Genomic DNA, 20992 nt, shown 5'->3' on the forward strand with positions numbered 1-20992 from the left:
GTCCAGTCCGAGGTTGAGGATGCGGTATGGAGGCTGTCCGTCAAAGCTGAAGCTGGGTCCAAGGCAGGGAGTCAGGTGAGGTCAGGAACTCTGGCAGAAGAGCAGGACAGGGTGCAGGCAGGAACAGGCTACCAACAATGTTGCTCCTGCAACCTGGGACTGGGGCTGGCTGGCTTTTATCTGCCCCGAGGCATAGGGTGGCCCCGGTCCACAGGTGACTCACCTCTCCTGGCCTGGAGGCGAGCACTTCTCCTGCGCGAACTTAGCTCCCTCTGCCTCTCTGCCCTGAGCCTCTGCAGCTCAGGAGAGGCTGGAGGGTTACCGGGCCCAGAGGCAACCTCAGCTTCCCCTGACGGGGCTGAGAGTGGAGCACCTGCAGGCAATGGGTCCTCCATCACCTCCGGAGCCAGAGCAGACTCAGCTGGTGCCTGCACCTGAGGACCCAGCACAGGTGAGGACCCTTCAGGCTCATGCCCCAGCCCCGGCTCAGCTGGTTCTGGAGGAGGGGAATCCTGTGCAGGTTGGGATCCCTCAGGTTCATCCTCCGAATCCGAATCACAGGCCATCACACTAAGGTCTGAGAGAAGGAGAGACCTGAGTACTCGCAGGAAGAGTGCTCATCTTTGGGCGAAACAGGGAGGTGAGTCACCGGGGGAACAGTACCGGCCGTTACCCCGACAAAGATAAAAGGCTGTCGGACTCTGCCCCAAGTTGCGGGAGCAACATTGCTATATGCCAGATCCTGCCCCTGTCCTTGCCTGGTTTCCTGCCTTGGCCCTGTCGGACTGACTCCTAGCGGAACCTCCAGATTCTGGACCGGACCTGGACCGTGTTTCAAGGGTTATCCCCAGGCCCAGCACACCTAGGCCAGAGAGACGAGCCATGAAGCTCATGACTGAGAGCAAACTCACACAGCTGTCTGTCTGTCATCTTCCGGGACTGGCCAACGTCGTGCCATCCAGATGTTGCTGCGTTGCAACTCCTGTCGTTCCTGATCGTCAGTCTTGCATCCTGCAGCATCTGGGTGGCCACTGGTTCCCGAACCCCGACATCAAACATGCTAACTCAGAACCTGAGCTTCCTTCCCCTACCCCACTTCTTAGCAGAGGCAAAGAGAAAGAATTGCGATGCATTAATTTCATTCGGCAAAATAACGTATTGCGTAAGCTGAAGGACTCTTTTCCAGATCCTCCAATTTCCTGTCTGTGTTAATGGTGTGCATATACAAAGCTGGGAATTGGCGGCCTTGCGTGAGGTTCTCCATAAATATGTAATTATAGACCCAGAAAGAAAGGGGAAAGGGGGATGTGCTTTGTTGCTGGCTGCTAATGGCTCCTATTGGAGCTGTTACAGGCTGTGATTTAAATGTACATAAAAGTTTTTTCCCCTTAAAAAAAAAACTGAATTATTCATTTGGTAGCACAAAAGATTTCCAGGGAAAAAGTGCCAAAGCCATCTGTTCTCCCTCTTCCTTTAGCTTCATTCAGAAGGAAGATTGAACAAGTTGAATCTAGAGGCAGTTCTGCGTGTATATTCTGTGTGCTCCCTCCCTTGAATCTAAATTTCATAACCAGGGTGAGGGGTCTGAAACTGATCGGCAGCAACGAAGCAGATTTTGACTGAACGGGATTATTATTCATTATTATTTTTCATTTTATTTCTACAGCGCTGTATATTTTTAAGGGGGGGGGATATCAAAGCTGTTTACAACCCACATTAAAACACCAAATGAAACAAGCCAGAATAAAATGTTACTGGAGGAAGTGAAATTATAAAGTACATGTTCGAAGCAACGTAATTAAGAGGAAACTCAATTATCTTGAAAGATTTCAAAACAAAATGTTGCAAAAGAGGTCAACTACAGATTGTGCATAGGAAAGTTGACCCCCCCAAAAAATCAGCCACTGACTGATTCCCTCCCCACCCCACCTCCATTGCCTCCCAGCTCCCCTCCTTCCTTCTGCCCATCATAATGTTAGGATATTCCATTCCACCTTAAGGAACAGGCATGATTGTTGTGTGTCACATGTCTGTTGCCAACACAGCTTGCTGGGAACTTCCATTTGTGTATAGCTTTTGCTTTAGCTGTCTTGCTTTGGACACAAAAGGGATCAGACATGTTTCCTTTTGTCTGATGTTTGCCAAATAAACTGCTTGTAAATACGCTTACACTACCTCTCCTGCCCATAGCTGTCAAGCGTCCCTTATCTGGCAGGACAGTCCCTTATCCCAGCGCCATGTCCCACTGCTGTCCCTTATTGATGATGTCCCTTAAATTTCCCGGGTTTCAAAGGAAGCAGCTCCTCTCCCTCCCTCCCTGCCTGCCAGGGAGGAGGGAGGCTCCAACTGTGTTGCTTGGCTGCGTTGCTCACCCAATAAGAAGTCTAAGAACGACTGGGGGGTGGAGCTTGCATGCCTTGTCCTGCGTTGCCTGGGGACTCACCTTTGCTCAGCACTTCCCAGCGGAGAGATGACAGTGGTTTTCCTTGAGGCTTCGTTTGGCTGCTGGCTGGGCTTTCTGCCTTTGGCTCAGAGGGGCTCAGAAGTCAAACATACCTGTGCCCGGAAAATCCCTTATTTTGGCTGCTGATCCCTTATTTTCGAGGCTGCTGGTCCCTTATTTTCAAATCTGTAAGTTGACCGCTATGCTCCTGCCACTTCTGTTTGAGCGTTATCTCTGCTGAGATGCTCCGGCTTTTGAAGCTGTGGGTCGCAGATGCTGCAACAAGGACTGGAGTTTGCCCGGCACACCGGCCAGTGGGCTGGAACCAGCTGGGGGCCTGCCAATTGCCCCCGATTCCTTGGTTGCTTGCCAACACATAAAACATAAGATGAGCTTCCTGGATCAGGCCAATGGCCCTCTAGTCCAGCATCCTATTCTCACAGCAGCCAACCAAATGATTGTGGAAAACCTGCTTCTTCTTTGGCGATCCCTCCTAGCCGAGTAAGATTGTCTTCCATAAACACAGTTTTTACAATGAGTCAGCAAGTGACTGTGGAGGCCAATTCTGGATCCACACGTCCTTCCACAGGGGGGACATTGGTTTCCTGACGGGAGTTGATCACGGTGTGGATTTGCCAAGCGTGCCTTCGTCCTAGCACATTTCTCCCTTGCGTCCTGAGTTCAAGTGTCTTCAAAGCCCATGACACCTTTGGTCAAGGCTGTTGCGTGTCGAGGTCCTCCAATCCACCCCCAAATGATTCACACTTCACACATAATTTTTGTTTAAGGTTTTTGGCATAATTTTGGCCACAACTTTATTAAAATACATAAATGTGAGTGGTTGCTTAGGCATTGGTTATGACTAGGGACAGAACTGACTTCCAGATTCCAGCGAAAGCCAGTAAGGGAAAACTATATTGGGGAGAGCATGGAGCCGGGCACCAGAGCACACACACCCCATGCTCCCTGGGGCTTGCACAGCCCTAAGCCCCCTTCAGGGGTACGGACGAAAGAATGGCAAGCCCCTGGATTCCTTTAACGGAATTCCCTTTCCGCAGCAGCATTGGAGGGGCAGACACTGTCAATCCTTACCCCTCCACCAACCAATTTTTTAACCAATGCCTAACCGCAACCTTACAAGTTATGACGATTTGCTATGCAGTAGGCAAAAACAAAATGGCACCAGCCAATCAGCCAAATGGACAAAATTCCTACCAGGCCCCTGCCCCAAAAGCAGGCGACCCCAAGATAGGCATAGCAAGGTCAACCAAGATTCCTAAAATTAAGGAGGGTGGGCGGGTGATCCGGTGCACACAGCAAAAGTACCCAGTCAGAGCTGCGTGACTTCAATTTGGCCTAACCCCCAAAATGGCAGCACCAAAATTTGCCCAACAACCCAACCGCCCAATCACTGCGGATGGTCATCCAAACTAACCCGCCCAGCAACAGAGGGATGGCCTTCCAGACCCCACACGTGCTCTCTATGAATGAGAACACGCTTTCTCTAAGCAGGATCTGAACACAAGACTCCCCTCCTGTGTCTTCCAGCAACTGGTTTTCAGAAGCATTGCTCCCTCCAACAGTGGAGGTATTGCAGAGCCCCCATGGGCCTTCTCACCCATGAATGAATGAATTTTATTATTACGGTCACAGACCAGTTCCGGCTCACTTACAATATCAGAAAAATCGTAAAGCAGAACAGGAACACATTGAATTGCAGTTCGGTTTAGCAGAGACAATTCAGATATAACGGCAGTTAAAAATATATACATTAAATCTTGATCACTAAAATATAACTGTAATGGTTCTAGGGGTTGCTCATGTGTAAGCTTGTCCCAACGTCTGGCTGGGTTGCCTGAGTGAACCTTTCCTGTCTGGGCAGCCACTCACCCGTGGCTGTCTCAATCGCTGGCAGAATCCGTCAGTGGGCGTTTCTTAAACTTCTTCCAGCAAAGAAGTTCTTTGACGCCAAGTCTTCGCCTACTCTCTCTGCGCGGAAGCCTTCTGCGCAAGGAGGGCGTGGGCAGCGGAGGACCCCTTCTCTCCCCGCTGGTCCCCGGCAAGGAGTCATGGGATCGCCTCGCCGATTCCCCCATCTCCCCCCCTTCTCCGCTGGAGCTACGCTGATTCTCTCCCCCAGAAGATGGGCTGCCCCTCTCACTCCCGGGATGCTCTCTGGGATCCCTTCGGAGCTTGCTCTCTCCCTCGGACACTGATGGCAGTTCCCTGACAATAACCTAAAGTTGTCATTTAAAACCTTAATCATTTTGGTAGTACAGCTTGTTCCCTGAGTTTTATGGCAGCCGCACAGAATTTGGCCACCCTTAGCGTGATCTATAGATCCTTGTCCTCTACCAGGAGTTTTAGACATTGGAGTTCGGACCCCTTTGGAGATTTTTGTATAACAGGAGTGATAAATACCGAGCATATATCCCTGTAGAAACAGCAGCGTAACAAGACATGAGAGACAGTTTCTACCCCCATCAAGCCGCAGGGGCCGACTCGTTCCACGTACAGTTTACCCTTGAATCTGCCCTGCAATAAGGCAGATGGCAGCACGTTGAATCTAGCGAGGGTAAATGACCGCCTGTATTTGGGTATTTGTAATTTTGACAAATAATTTGCTGAGGTAAATCCTCTCCCGTTACATCCATGAATTTGTCTAATCGTCTTTTAAAGTCCTTGAGCCCTTTGTTGTTGTTTTTCTTGTTACAGCATTTTGATTTCCGACGTCTAGTAGTTTGGTGTGTCATCCAGTGTTCAGGTTCACCGGCTTTGATAAGGTTTAGGAGAAATGAGTATTCAGGCTCGGCTCACGGCGCAGATTAAAAACTCTTAAGATGCAGACATTTCCATCCCTGCGTTGAGCCTCCCAGGTCTCCTAGTTGTGGGCATTGTGTGACGTGGAGAGTTCCAAAAATGCGCTCCAAATCTCTTGGAAGCTAGTATTTTCATGCAGTTCATAGAGCAGGGTTTTCTCATGGCTTGCTAAACGCAGGAGTTCTTGTATCCAGTTTTCCACGCTTGGCCTTTCCAGTGTTGGAGGATTATTCTTAGAAACGTTTTCTAGTCAGGAGGCTGCTGGCAGGCCACTGCCTGGTAACAGAAGCTCATCTTATTGCTTTGGCATTTAGAAAAACGTATATATTATCCTTTCTAGCAACAAAATGGTGCTTGATCCCAAGAAAGTGTTTAGTCCCAAGGCTAGCAGAAGCAAACTCCCTTTTCTTCAGAACACACGGAGATCCTACTGGATTAACTGCACTCTGCATGAAGGCATCCTTTATTTTATTTGTCCCGATTCTTCTAACATTCAGTTTCGCCAGATGTCCATGAGTTCTAGTCAGCGAGAAAAACTTTTCTCGATCCTCTTTTTCCATGACCTGCTTAGTTTTATAAACATCCACCATGTTGCCTCTTGTTGTATAGTCGTTTAGTCGTGTCCGACTCTTCGTGACCCCCTGGACCAGAGCACGCCAAGCACTCCTGTCTTCCACTGCCTCCCGCAGTTTGGTCAAACTCATGTTTGTAGCTTTGAGAACACTGTCCACCCATCTCATCCTCTGTCGTCCCCTTCTCCTTGTGCCCTCCATCTTTCCCAACATCAGGGTCTTTTCCAGGGAGTCTTCTCTTCTCATGAGGTGGCCAAAGTCTTGGAGCCTCAGCTTCAGGATCTGTCCTTCCAGTGAGCACTCAGGGCTGATTTTCTTCAGAATGGATAGGTTTGATCTTCTTGCAGTCCATGGGACTCTCAAGCGTCTCCTCCAGTACCAGAATTCAAAAGCATCCATTCTTCGGCGATCAGCCTTCTTTATGGTCCAGCACTCACTTCCATACATCACTACTGGGAAAACCGTAGCTTTAACTATACGGACCTTTGTCGGCAAGGTGATGTCTCTGCTTTTTAAGACCTTGCCTCTTACTTAAACTAAAAACCTCCAGACACTGCAACCTTTCCTTGTAGGCAAATTGCTTCTTGCACTATGATTTAAGTGAGTTTACCATCCAAAACTGTGCGTGCTCAGAGTATTCTCTCCTGGCCCCCTCCCCCACATCACCTGTATGGAATGGCTGCATGGAGAGGTAGAAGAAAATGCTTAATGCTGACCTTCAGAACTGAAGTAATATATGCGGCCATCTAAAGGGGGCGCTGCAAGGCCATTAAATCCAGTGTCCAAAACAGGGTGGTGGGGAACTGTGCTCAGTCCAATGGCCACATTCTCATCTGAGCCAGGGACCACTTGCCTGCCATCTCAGCTGTCATCTTCCTCCTTCTCTTCCATCTCACAGTTGCCCTTGTAGAAAAGAGGATGGAGATGAAACTAGAATCAGTTGGACCTGCCTGCAATTGGCTCCGGCCAGGGGGCCGCAGGTCCTTCAGCCCCCACAATAATCTATTTGTGGGGCTGGGCACCCACAAAGTCAATGGGCAAAGTTGAAACCCTTCGTTGCGGGCACCCACAATCTTTGGCGCGAGATGGCACCTGTGGCTCTGGCTCTGATCTTTCATGGACACTTGCGCCACCTGCTGTTGGCCTCCTGCCTTGCATCTTAGCAGTCTCTTATAGGTGCCAGCCACTGCTGAGTTCAGCGTTGCAAATTAATTCGGTTTCTCCCACCCAACTTTCCCTCCAACAGGGCGATGCCAACAGATCCGACACCGATGAGGACAAGACATCCATCAGCTTTGAGGAAGAGATTGAGAAGCTGAAGGAACTCCGTGCTTCTGGTAAGCTGGGATGCCATTCCCATGGTGGGGCACCTACAAGTCCATTAAGGTGATTGAGGTACTGCCCAACCCAACCTAGTCTGCCCTCAGCCAGCCAGCCCCTCGCTCACCTGCCTGCCTTCTAACTTACAAACACCCCAGGGGATTTCCCTATCAGCTTTGTATAAAATCCCCACCCCAGATGTCTACCTTTCACTGTCATAAAAATCCTCTAAGTGGTTTATATAAAAGCAATATAAATACGATAACATTCGATTTTAAAATTCAAAAAAATGACATACAGTGGTGCCTCACAAGATGAAAAGAATCCGTTCCGCGAGTCTCTTCGTCTAGCGGTTTTTTCGTCTTTAGCGGATTAGCGGATTAGCGCTATTAGCGTTTTAGCGGCTATTAGCGGCTATTAAAGACTTAAGGGGTTAGCGGATTAGCTGCTAAAAGGCTATTAGCGGCTATTAAAGGCTTAAGGGATTAGCGGATTAGCTGCTAAAAGGCTATTAGCAGTTTAGCGCCTTAGAAAAAGGGGGTGGGGAGCGAAAAAACCCCTCAAGAATCGCAAGACATTTTCGTCTTGCGAAGCAAGCCCATAGAGAAATTCGTCCTGCGAAGCGCATTGAAAAACGGAAGACCCTTTCGTCTAGCGGGTTTTCCGTCTTGCGAGGCATTCGTCTTGCGGGGCACCACTGTACAGTGGAACCTCGGTTGTCAAACGCTTTGGAAGTCAAATGTTTCAGCTTTCAAATGCCAACAACCCAGAAGTGAATGCTTCCGTTTTCGAACGCGCCTCGGAAGTCGAGGCATGTTTCTCCGTTTTTTTCAATGGATTTTGCCGACCTGCAATTGCGCCTCGGTTGTCAAACGTTTCAGAAGTCGAACGGTCTTCAGGAATGGATTACGTTCGACAACCGAGGTTCCACTGTACAGGCAAAGTGTGATTGTGCATCACAAAGCCAAGCAGCCGACAAAGCAATGAAAAATTAAAAGTCCTACAGAGGACATTTCAGGACATGATGAGTTCTGTTCTTCAGCTGATTCAAATTACAAACACAGATCCACTGGGAAATGGGAGCCTGTTTGCTTCCGCCATTGATTGCTGGAGAAGGCATTAGCTGTCATTGGAGAAAAGCACTTTGCGAGGAAAAGAACGTCAGGTCTTCATGATGTCTAGATCCTTGGTGGTTCTCTTTTAGGGTGGGGCAATCCAACTGAGAAAGTTTTCAATGCTGCTTTCGGTCCATGTGCTTCAAGTATCCAGCTATGTCAGAATAGCGTTGTACATCCCCAGCGACTGTCATACTGAGATACCTGCTTGACATGAGCCAACAGTGTGACGCGGCACCTAAAAAAGCCAATGCAATTCTGGGCTGCATCAATAGGAGTATAGCATCTAGATCAAGGGAAGTAATAATGCCACTGTATTCTGCTCTGTCCAGACCTCACCTGGAGTACTGTGTCCAGTTCTGGGCACCACAGTTCAAGAAGGACACTGACAAACTGGAACGTGTCCAGAGGAGGGCAACCAAAATGGTCAAAGGTCTGGAAACGATGCCTTATAAGGAACGGCTAAGGGAGCTGGGCATGTTTAGCCTGGAGAAGAGGAGGTTAAGGGGTGATATGATAGCCATGTTCAAATATAGAAAAGGGTGTCATATAGAGGAGGGAGAAAGGTTGTTTTCTGCTGCTCCAGAGAAGCGGACACGGAGCAATGGATCACTCTACAAGAAAGAAGATTCCACCTAAACATTAGGAAGAACTTCCTGACAGTAAGAGCTGTTCGACAGTGGAATTTGCTGCCAAGGAGTGTGGTGGAGTCTCCTTCTTTGGAGGTCTTTAAGCAGAGGCTTGACAACCATATGTCAGGAGTGCTCTGATGGTGTTTCCTGCTTGGCAGGGGGTTGGACTCGATGGCCCTTGTGGTCTCTTCCAACTCTATGATTCTATGAGAATTTGACCGCTCTCTCCATGCCCTTGACAAGAGCTTTTCCCTCTTCCAGAGCTGAAGATGTACTCTCTCGCCGTCACCCCCAATGGCCACCTGGAGGGCAAGGGGAGCATGCCCCCGCCGATCATCATGCGCACTGCTGCCACGCCCATGCCCACCCCAAAGTGTTCCCCGCACATGGACGCCGTCTACCCCTTTGCGGACTCCAGAAGAGGGAGCAACGCCTCGATCGACCCGTTGAGCTTCGACCAAAAGTCCTTGGTATTTTACAAGTGTTGCTGGCAGTTGACATTTGGGCAGAGCAGGGTGGGTGGGAGCTGCTTTGCAACTGGGCACACAAAGTACTCGGGACCCCCAGTTTTTGATGGATTGCCTCTCCTCATATCCACCAACCTGGGCACAGAGATTGGCAAGGGGGTCCTTCTCACCTATGGAGGGAGGTTTGCTGGATGGTGACACAGAACAGAGCTATTCCTGTGGTGGGAAACTTTTTTCAGTGCAGGGGGCCAAATTCCCCTCTGGGCAGCTGTCCAGGGGCCGCATGCAAGTGGTGGGCGGGGCAGAGGCATAAGTGGGTGGAGCAACGAATGTAAATTTTACCTAGTAGAAAAGCCAGGGATAGCCATGCGAAGCCTCCTCAGGGCAGTGGGATGAAGGCTCCCCGTGCCCTGAAGAGGCTTTGCGCAGCTAAGCCAGAAGCTATAACAGCAAGAGGGAGCGCTGTGCAGCGCTCCCTCTCGCTGTTCTGGCTTCTGGAATAGCCGCACAGCCTGCCTTCGCTCCATAAGATGCACACACATTTCCCTTTACTTTATAGGAGGGGGAAAGTGTGTCTTATAGAGCGAAAAATACGGTAATCCCTGTCCATGCTAGCAGGGGCTGATGGGTGCGGGAATCTGCTTGGAAGATGCCAGGCTCCCCAGTTCTTTCTCCTGGCAGCTCTGACCTGGTCCCTGCCCTTTCTCAGTCCAGCCTCCGCAGCTCGCCCTGTGCCAACTGGGGCACCAGCAGCAACTGGGGCAGCCGCCGGTCCAGCTGGAACAGCCTCGGGCGGGCTCCCAGCCTGAAGAAGAAGAGCCAGTGCGGGGAGCGCGAGTCCCTGCTCTCGGGAGAAGGAAAAGGCAGCACCGACGATGAGGCGGAGGATGCCAAGCTCAGCGCCGTCAGCCGGCCCCCCTTGCACCGCCGGGCGGAGTCTCTGGACTGCAGAGGCGCCCTGGAGATGCCCGAACTCCTCCATGTCCCCGGGGTACGCCACCACCCCTTGAACGTCAGCCCTGTGGCGATGCTGCCCGCCGAGTACCAGGACTGCAACGGCAAGATGCTCCATGTGCCCAGCGAGTTCTACCTGCACGTAGATGGGCACAAGGACGACACGCTCGACTACGATGACGACATGGAGGACGTAAGTCAGAACCAGCGAACGGAAGGCGGGACCTCCTTCCTCGCCAGTGGCCCTTAATGAACACGGGGGGGGGGGTCTATTTTATTATTTACTTACAACCTGGGGTCCCCAAAGATTGTTGGACTACAAATCTTACCATCCTTGACCACTAGTCCTGCCCACCCAGAGATGATGGGAGTTGTAGTCCAACAATATCTGGGGACCCCAGGTTGAGAATGGCTGGCTTATTTCATTCGTACCCCAGTGGTGCAGCGATAAAACTGCTACCACATTTGCAAGGCTAATCAGGATCTGGCCTTGCCAATCACCCTCCATGTCTAAATCACTGAGCTTCTTGGGTTTGCCGGTCAGAAGGTTGGTGGTTCGAATCCCTGCGATGGGGTGATTTCCCGTTGCTCTGTCCCAGCTTCTGTCAACCAAGCAGTTCAAAAGCACACCAGTGCGAGTAGATAAATGGGTACCATTACAGCGGGAAGGTAAATGGTGTTTCCATGCACTCTGGCTCTTGTTATGGTGTCCCGTTGCACCAGAAGCAGTTTATTCATGCTGACCACATGACCCAGAAAACTCTCTGTGGACAAGCGCCGGCTCCCTCGGCCTGAAAGCGAGATGAGCGCCACACCCCATATTCGCCTTTGACTGGACTTAATTGTCCAGGGGTCCTTTACCTTTACCTCCATGTCAAAGTACTGTCGCAGCCCACTTGGTATGAAGAGTTGGAGCACCCTGATGTAGTCTTTATGGATCTGTAGACTTCATTGATCCACAGCCTGGTCTGCATAGATTCAGGACCCACACCAAAACAGCCACGTGGGGTCCAGGTGGGAGGGATAGGAGATGGGCCGTTCGACTAGATCAGGTCGATGAAGGGGTCATTCTGACCCCTTGGGGCCCTCAGCCAATGCCCAGCTCAGCTGACAGCTGGCGCCCTTTGCTCAAGAAAGTGGGCGTCAAATGTGAAAGATTGGGAAATGCCTTATTTTCTCGTTTCATTTATATCCTGCCTTTCCTCCAAAGAACTTCAGGCTGCTTAAAGGAATGATATAATAAAAGTCTTGTTTTCCATCCAGAGTTACTGCTACAGGATTCGTAAGGCCCTGGAGCCCTACAAGCCAGAGTGGTGCAAGACTCATGAGGACTGGTCACTCTATTTGTTTTCACCTCAGAATCGGTAAGAGCGCCTCAGCAGGGATGGGAGAATGTCTTCCGACTCCAAATCCAAATATAACTTATTTACAGTCCACCGACCATAATCAGGCACTATCCCCATTAAGTCCATTGAAATTGGCAGACCTAAGTTAGTCATCTTCATTAATTTCATCGAGTCTGCTCTAACTACCAATGGCTAACCCCATATAAAAGGTACATCATATAAAAATATGTAAGTTCATTAAAAGGCAGGGGGGAGGAACAAAAGGCTACCATAGTTATCTAAGCAAAAGGGGCATATGATTTATTTAGACTTCAACAACTAGAGAAATAATAATAATAATAATAATAATAATAATAATAATAATAATTTATTATTTATACCCCGCCCATCTGGCTGGGTTTCCCCAGCACTCTGGGTGGCTCCCAACAGAATTATAATTATAAAAAGAAAAAGCAATAAAACATCAAAAACCAAAAACTTCCCTAAACAGGGATGCCTTCAGATGTCTTCTAAAAGTCAGATTGTTGTTTATTTCCTTGACATCTGATGGAAGGGCTTTCCACAGGGCGGGCGCCACTACCGAGAAGGCCCTCTGCCTGCTTCCCTGTAACAACAACAAACCTCTGGTTATGTGAAGCATATTCAATATACACACAAGACGTAACCGGCTGTACATAGCTACTACTATGCTATAAGATCCACTGTTCTGTGATATTATATATGAGTTTGTACTACTGATGAAGCCTAGGACGGCAAAACAAGGCTAATATTCCGGAAATCCTTGTCTTAGACTCTGTGAAAGGATTCTGTGGAACTGCAACAACCTTTCGTGTGGACTGTTGGAATAAACACATGTGGAATAGACATTTTCACATATATGGACCTTATGCATAAACTGATTAGAGAATGAACTGATCTTCTACTTTTTTCATTGAACTTTATGAGCTACTTCTGTTGAAATCTACAATTCAATACAATGAATAGTATATATTATTTTTTCAAACGTACAGCCAGTTACATCTTGTGTGTTTATTGAATATGGTTCCCTGTAACCTCACTTCTCGCAGTAAGGGAACCACCAGAAGGCCCTTGGAGCTGGACCTCAGTGTCCGGGCTGAACGTGGGAGTGGAGACGCTCCTTCAGGTATATTGGGCCTTTGCGGCCGTTTAGGCTATAGTATGTAAAATACATAAAATCAGGGGAGAGGGGGGAATCAGGAAGCAGTTGCAGATTTTCCAAGGGAAATTGCAATGTTTAGAAATCTTGTCGCTTGGGATTCAGGTGTTTTCCTGACAGCCGCTAGTTTTACATAGCTTTAAAAAGCCACCAGAATTGCTGGCCATCCCTACGTCTTGTGGGAGGGAGTTCCATAATTTAGCATTGGCAGGGGCCTATTCTGTGTCTCCCTGTTAGAGGCAAAGGGGCACCCTTTGGTAAAGATTATTAAAGTGGAGCCTACACTTCCCACCCGGCCTGGGGCTATTACCAGCTTTGCACAGCCCTGAGCAGGACAAACAGAAGAGTGGATAACCCCATAGGGACTCAGTTCCAGGCATAGGGGGCAGCAAGGGAGAAAGTCTCTGAACGGAGCAGGAGATCTGTGGGACTTGGCAGGTAGGTTCGGGTTATAAGGGGTGGCGAGGGAGAAACGCATAGATTCTGAGTGATGGAATGAGGGTCATGGGCGAGGGTGTATTGGGACAAACAAGTGCAGGGAAATGATGGAGCAAGGCTTTTGGGGGACAAGATCCGGGAGCCAGCACTGGGATTTCAGGAGTGGCATCAGCTGCTAAGAGCAACAACAACAACAACAATAATAATAATTTATTATTTATACTCTGCCCATCTGGCTGGGCTTCCCCAGCCACTCTGGGGGCTTTCAACCAAATATTAAAGCACAGTAATACATCAAACATTAAAAACTTCCCTAAACAGGGCTGCCTTCAAATGTCTTCTAAAAGTCTGGTAGTTGTTCTCTTTGACATCTGGTGGGAGGGTGTTCCACAGGGCAGGTGCCACTACCGAGAAGGCCCTCTGCCCGGTTCCCTGTAACTTGGCTTCTCGCAGTGAGGGAACCATCAGAAGGCCCTCAGCACTGGATCTCAGTGTCCGGGCAGAATGATGGGGGTGGAGACGCTCCTTCAGGTATACTGGACCGAGGCTGTTTAGGGCTTTAAAGGTCAGTACCAACACTTTGAATTGTGCTCAGAAACAACAAGAGTGGTAAGCAGTTGTGCTTTCGTCTTCAAGGCTTCGGGCCAACTGCCAGAAGGTCATCGCACACAAGATGTTTGACCACATCGTTCTCGTCTTCATCTTCCTCAACTGCATCACCATCGCATTGGAGAGGCCGGATATCGACCCCAACAGCACGGTGAGCACCAGAAAGTGCCCCAATCGCTGAGAGATTGGATGCTAAGAACCACTTACTTTGCAGCCTGCAAACTTTAAGCGGAAGGAGGAAGCAGGGAGAAGGGTCCAAGACTACAAGTCCCATTATCCCTGACTATTGATTGGGTCTTGCTGGCTGGGAACGATGGGAGTTGGAGCCCAGCAACATATGAGCACCATGATCCCTGCCCATCCCTGCATACCTTCCCACATTTATCCAGTGAAAATAGGGACGTCCCATCCCATAATGATAATTTTACTATTTATACCCCATGCATCTTACTGGGTTGCCCCAGCCACTCTTGGCAGCTTCCAACATATAGAAAAACATAATAAAACATTATTATTTTTATTAAAAAACCAACAACTTCCCTATACAAGATTGCTTTCAGACCGCTCGGGAGTCAGATAACTCCATACCCTCCAACATTTCTCCGATGAAAATAGGGGCATCCTAAGGAAAAGTGGAAGGGACGCAGGTGGCACTCTGGGTTAAACCACAGAGCCTAGGACCTGCCGATCAGAAGGTCGGCGGTTCGAATCCCCGCGACGGGGTGAGCTCCCGTTGCTCGGTCCCAGCTCCTGCCAACCTAGCAGTTCAAAAGCACACCAGTGCAAGTAGATAAATAGGTACTGCTCCGGCGGGAAGGTAAACGGCGTTTCCGTGCGCTGCTCTGGTTCGCCAGAAGCGGCTTAGTCATGCTGGCCACATGACCCGGAAGCTGTACACCGGCTCCCTCGGCCAATAAAGCGAGATGAGCGCTGCAACCCCAGAGTCGGTCACGACTGGACCTAATGGTCAGGGGTCCCTTTACCTTTAAGGGAAAGTGGGACATTTAGGGATCAAATCAGAAACCGGGACGGCTTCTCTAAATCAGGGATGTCCCTGGAAAATAGGGGTAAAGCTTTCAGCCAGTGGATGCCCTCCCTCATAAAAAGCCTTCTGAGGCCATGCCAGAAGTGGGTTGGGCCAGATGCAAAAGTGGGAGTGGCCAGTAGGGGAAAGAGGGTGTGGCTAATTTTTATCTGTACCGTAGGCTACATTCCAGCCTCTCAAAAGCCAGACTTCTCTCCACACTCATCCACACATGTATCTCTCCATCCTCTGTCTGGCCAAGCAAGAGGCATAGTTCAAGGACTGGGAATTAGGCCTGTGCTCTGGTACCCTACAGACTAGACTACTGCAATGTGCTCTTTGCGGGGCTGCCCTTGAGGTTGGTCTGGAAGCTGCAGCTAGCATTGGCGGCTCAGCCACTCACGGAGGCAGAATATAGCAGCCCTCCTCTCTCCCTATCCATTTTTCCCTTTCACATCATGCCTTTTTTAAACCTGGACTCAGCAAAAAAAAAATGGTTTGTTTGCATTGATTTGTAAGGGCTTTTTTAAAAAAAAAACTGAAAAGCAGGATTTAAAAACAATCCTTAAATAAGCTATGCATTTGCTCTTCCCTGTGACTACATTATGCAAAGTTTGTTTTGTTTTTTAAGTAGGCTAAAGCTTCAGTCCTATGCAGAATTTCCTAAAACAAAGGAAGCCCAGCTGAACTCAATGAAACTTCATTCCCCTCACCCCAAAAAAGTTTAGAATGCCGATGCAAGTTTCAATCTGTTTTCAGTCCACTGTTGTTTTACCTTTTTGAAAGTCTTAAGTTAGTGTTGTTCATTGCTCTTATCAATAACCTTATTGTTTTGTCTTTTTTGTAAATCACTTAGAGGTTTTTTTCTACAATCATGTGATGTAGAAATATATATACAGGGGTTTTTTTTCTGGGGGGGACACGGGTACACATGCCCCTAAGCATTTTATGAATCTTTGTACTTTTTTCCATTTACTGTATTTCTTTTTCCTGATTTGAACTATCAAATGGTGATTTTCTTGAGTCAAAATGAGATTACCCCTAAACAATTTTTTAGGGAGGAAAAAGCGCTGGATAAAACAACCAAAATGTCTAAAAACAAATCCAACACAGATGCAGATGGGGAAAGATATCTACAGTTGTACCTTGGAAGCTGAATGGAATCCATTCCGGAAGTCCATTCAGCTTCCAAAATGTTCGAAAACCAAAACTCCTGCAGCCAATCAGAAGCCACGGAAGGCCAATCAGACGCTCGGGTTTCCCACACCAAAGGAAGTTTAGAATGACGATGCAAGTTTTCATCTGTTTTTAGTCAACTGTTGTTTTACCTTTTCGAAAGTCTTAAATTAGTGTTGTTCATTGCTCTTATCAATAACTTTATTGTTTTGTCTTCTTTGTAAACCATTTTGAGGGGGTTTTTTACAATCAAGTGATACACACACACACACACACTAGCACCTCGGTTTTCGAGCGTCTCAGAAGCTGAACAGTTAGGAACCCAAACGCCAAAAACCCAGAAGTAAATGTTTCCATTTTCATATGCAGCTCCAAAGTCGAAACGGCTTCCGCTGTGTGTTTTTCTATTCTCTCCATTGAACTTGCAGCCAGCCCTTTGCGCCTTGGTTTTTGAACGTTTTGGAAGTCAAACGGTCTTCTGGAACAGAAGAGGTACCACTGTATATATATATCTGCTCTGAGTGTAACCACATGGCATTGTGGATTGAGCAGTGTGCCCACTTGCTCATACCCTTTCTCCCTACCTCCATTATTATTATTATTATTTTACAGGAGCGGATATTCTTGAGCGTCTCCAACTACATTTTCACTGCCATCTTTGTCGCCGAGATGATGGTCAAGGTAAAGCTGAACCAGGAGGCATGCAGAAAAGAAACCATCAGAGCTTGGTCCTGGTCTTATTTGCACTATATGCATGCACAGTGAAAGGCAATCTACCCATTACGCAGAATGGGATGGTTGACTGAGGTGGTAGAATTGTAGTGCACACCACTTTAGCTTAGGAAGAGAGATTTCATATTTCTGTTAAATATGCTGCCTTGTGGCAAAGAGGTAAATATCCCTCCCTGCAGGGCATAATCCAGCACAAAGGATCATAGAATTGTAGAGCTGTGAGGGACCACAATGGTCATCTAGTCCAACCCCCAGCAATGGAGGAATATTTTGCCCAACGTGGGGCTCAAACTCACAACACTGAGATTAAGAGTCTCATGCTCTACCAACTGAGCTATTCCAGTCAGGTGAGAGTGACGCTGATGAATGAGGAGAAAATTCAAAAATATGAGCCCACTACAGTCTGAAGTGGCATAGTCCTGAAATCTATTACCTTTGTTAGTAATGGTCATTATGCTGCATTTAAAAAAAAAAAAAAGAGGGGTGCTGCTGTTGCTTAGCAACCAGAAACAATGACATGATCTTTGCTGAGGTAGCACATGGTCTGATTGGCTATGTGGACCTGAGGGAGTTTCCCCTGTGTATATTGAGCTGAATGTCTTCCTGCCCTGTACAAGGCTGAAGCTAAGAAAGAAAGAAAACCCTCTCCATCCCTTCCTCCTCCAATTATACGCTGTTTCGTTCAGATAACACTCTGTAAAGTGTTATCAGTTCTTAAGGAAGGAATCTAACATCTTAGTCTACCGCTGGGGATTGGTGGTGGGAAGACAATGAGTGGTCAGAGAGGGAGAAGACTGTGAAGAGGAGATGTTGGAAGGTCACAGCACTCAGTGAGCGGGGGGAATCTGTGGCAGAGAGAAGTCCAGAATGAGACACAGAAGCAGGAGAGGAGGGAGGCCAAGAGATGAGTATGACTGGCGAAGAGCCACAAGTGTCTCCCCCTCCTGCTGCAAGAATCTCCCCTCCCCGCTTGTCTCGCAGAACCAGAAGAGGCATGAAAAGGGCAGAGGAGAGGGTTGGCTTCACACAGGCACAGTCTCTGGTTGCTTGGGGGGAAACCCTGGAGACGAAGGAACTTAGATGGTGGTAGGGAGGCAGGGACTTTCAATCTCAGCAACAGATCCATGGGTCAAGACCTAGCAGGGATGAGCTGCTGTGCTCATTAGACCTGACACTCCTCCAGGTCTGTGCAGATCCCGTTCTTGCTAATGAAGAGCTTTCTTCAATGTGCGCTGTGTGATTTAGTGCCGGCCTGCTCCTGTCACCTGGATGGGTTGCGAGGAAGAAGGTAGGCATGCAAGGTCTGGTTGAGGTTAGACTGAGGATGTTAGGGCAGTGCCCCATTTGCCCGAAAGGAGTCCCTATCAGAAAGCTTCCGATGTACCAAGATTCTGTACGATGGGAGAATCAGCCAAGCTATTGTCTCGGCTTCTTAAGCCTAAGCTTCTTCTCTGCCTTCAGGTTGTGGCCCTTGGCTTTTTCTCTGGGGAAAACACCTATCTCCAGAGCAGCTGGAACGTCCTGGACGGAATCCTCGTCTTCGTGTCTATCATCGACATCGTCGTTTCCATGGCGTCGGCAGGCGGGGCTAAGATCCTGGGGGTCCTTCGCGTACTTCGGCTGCTGCGTACTTTAAGACCCTTACGGTATTTTCCTTTCTCCTCTGCAGAAGCTCCTGTTAGGGCTACCTGATTTCCCACTCATGATGGGGAGAAGGGGGAAGTCAGTGTGTCAAAGGGACCGTTTCGATCTCAAGCATTGCCCCAGGGAGAAAGAATTGCGAGCAAATTTAAGAAAACAAGAAGAGTTATCCTGGATAGTCCAGAAGCCCATCTAAATGAACATCCAGGAAGCCTGCTCTCGAGACATGATATCTAGCAAATTTTTGTGTGTGGTAGACTACCTCTGTACATGGAGGCTTGCGAATGGAGTTTGCAGCCCCGTGCCAAGAGTGCCTTTCAATAAGAAGAAAATGGGGAGACCAATCTTGGGACATGTGCATTACACCTAGTGTGGTTTTGGAGGGGGCGTTCTAAGCCATGTTTCCAATCTTGAGCCACAAGAGGAGCCAACATGGTGCTCTTAGACCAGGGGTCAGCAACGTGCAACCCATGGGCCAGATCCAGCCCACAAAGACCATTTTACCGGCCCACGAGCCATCCCCGAACCGAGCCATCTGCTTGGCAAGTCCCAACTGCGCTACACTAAACCGGCGCAGTGCGGTACGGGGACTCGCCGAGCGGTGCCAGAAATCGCTTCTGCACATGCCCAGATGCCAAAAAACGCTTCTGCGCAGGTGCGATTTTCGGTGTCTGAGCATGCACAGAAGCGATTTCCTGTGCCATGGACATGCGCAGACGCGATTTTCAGTGGAGATCATCTGTGGGAGTGTGTCAGCATCGCCCTTGAGCCAGTGCCACTAACTGGACTCATCCACTTCAGCCACGACTGGGCTAGGCGAGCTGGGTAGCACTTCCAGAGACCACCTTCTGCACAGGAACAGGTCAAAGTGCTGTGGACTCACAGCTTAGAGTTGTGAGCACCGGATTCACTTCCACAAGTAGACATTCGTCGCACAGCAGAGTATAGTAGAGTCTAGCAGAGTATATAAACAACTCGGAGAGCAGCTCTGTAGAATATTCTTCTTTATTCTATAACTACAACTATTATACAACTATATACAGAGCTAAATAGGTCTAAGCATAAAGAATGCTGAGCCGCACTGAGTGCCTGCAGCTGCTCTTAGCAGCACACAATCTCTAACACTCAGTCTCTCTCTCTCCGACACACTGACTGATTGACCGACCGACTCACTCACCGACTCTTTGATGTGGTGCTGGAGCAGAATAAGTAGAGAGCAGAACATGCCTCCTCCTCTCTGCAGAATCAACAGACTCCTCAGGAGATTCTTGGATATGGGAGGGGTGAAATCTCCTCAGAGTGATCTGGCCCATGGCTAATAAGCCTTGCTGACCCTGTCTTAGACTGTGGCTCCCGGCCAGCCCTGCCAGCATGGCCAGAGGTCAGGGACGATGGGAGTTTGTGTCCAACAGCGCCAGATAGACTACTCTTCTTTTGGAGGACCGGAAGCCCATCAAGGCATTGTTTGGGTCCGTACCTGATGGTCAGAGCATCCGCTTTCCATCCAGGTGGTCCCAGGTTCAGCATCTCTAGGTTTGGGCTGGGCATCTGTCCTGCCTGAAACTCTGGGGAGCAGACAAACTGGACTCAGTGGACCGCAAAATCTGGCTTGCTTTAAGGCATCTTCCTGCATCTTTGGAGAAGAGCAGTAGCTCCATGGTGTGTAAGATCTGCTTTCCCAGTCCTGGGCTCCATCCCAGACTCCAGGTAGGGCAGGGGATTGTCCTCTGCATGAAACCCTGGATAGCTGCTGCCAGTCAGTGTAGACAATACCAGCTCAGTATAAGGCACGTTCCCGAAAGCCAGGTTGGCACATTCTGGGTCATCCATCATTTTCAAACTGTCTTGAGCAAAGCATCGGCACAGCTGTCAAGGAAAAGCACCGTTTATTTCACTAGACTCGTCACACAGGTTGATTTATGCTTAGGGTTCAGCTGGCAGCTTTCCTCTGTGCTTTTGGGGAGCAAAGAGCAGCCAGGCTGGTCTCAGCTCTGGAGCTCCTTTTGTGAAGAAGAAGCTTGCTTGCTTCACTGTTTATCTTCTAAAGCAGAAAAGGTTCTCCAAAGGGCAACCACGAATGAGGGAAATATAGAGACTCCCCTATTAGAAAAATCTGCAGCGTGTGGGACTTTCCAGCTTAGAGAAAAAGCGAGTTAAGAGGCAACATGACAGAAATTTATCAATTTATGGATGTCATGGAGAAAGTGGATAGAGATAAGCTTTCATCCCTCTCGGACGCTAAAAGATTCGGGACAGATTGAAGTTGAGACTTCTCCATGCGGCGCATTGTTAATCTGTGGAACTGGCCCCCTCAGGAGGGCAGCGACGGACACAGACTTCGAAAGAGACTTAGACAAATTCATGAAGAGGGGTATCGATGGCTACTAGCCTCAATGGCTCAGCACTGCCTCTAAACATGGAGGCAGCAATGCTTCTGAGTAACAGTTGCTAAAAACCGCAGGAGGGGAGATAGGTCTTGTGTTCAAATCCTGAGTTCAGGTTTCCCTTGGGAATCTGGTTGGTCCC

General features: G+C 48.8%; 1 protein-coding gene across 1 annotated transcript in view; it reads left to right on the forward strand.

Moving 5' to 3' along the window:
- The window catches only part of CACNA1H (calcium voltage-gated channel subunit alpha1 H), a 386136-nt gene that overhangs the window by 315055 nt on the left and 50089 nt on the right, over positions 1–20992 (forward strand). Inside the window, exons 15-21 of the mRNA XM_083413279.1 lie at positions 7082–7172; positions 9164–9372; positions 10079–10516; positions 11587–11687; positions 13921–14044; positions 16706–16774; positions 18287–18471. Of these exons, the coding sequence (XP_083269405.1) occupies positions 7082–7172; positions 9164–9372; positions 10079–10516; positions 11587–11687; positions 13921–14044; positions 16706–16774; positions 18287–18471 (1217 nt within the window). The remainder of the gene's footprint in view (positions 1–7081; positions 7173–9163; positions 9373–10078; positions 10517–11586; positions 11688–13920; positions 14045–16705; positions 16775–18286; positions 18472–20992) is intronic.

The sequence above is a fragment of the Podarcis tiliguerta genome (assembly GCF_965153285.1).
Source record: "Podarcis tiliguerta genome assembly, chromosome: 14".
Classification (NCBI taxonomy): domain Eukaryota; kingdom Metazoa; phylum Chordata; class Lepidosauria; order Squamata; family Lacertidae; genus Podarcis; species Podarcis tiliguerta.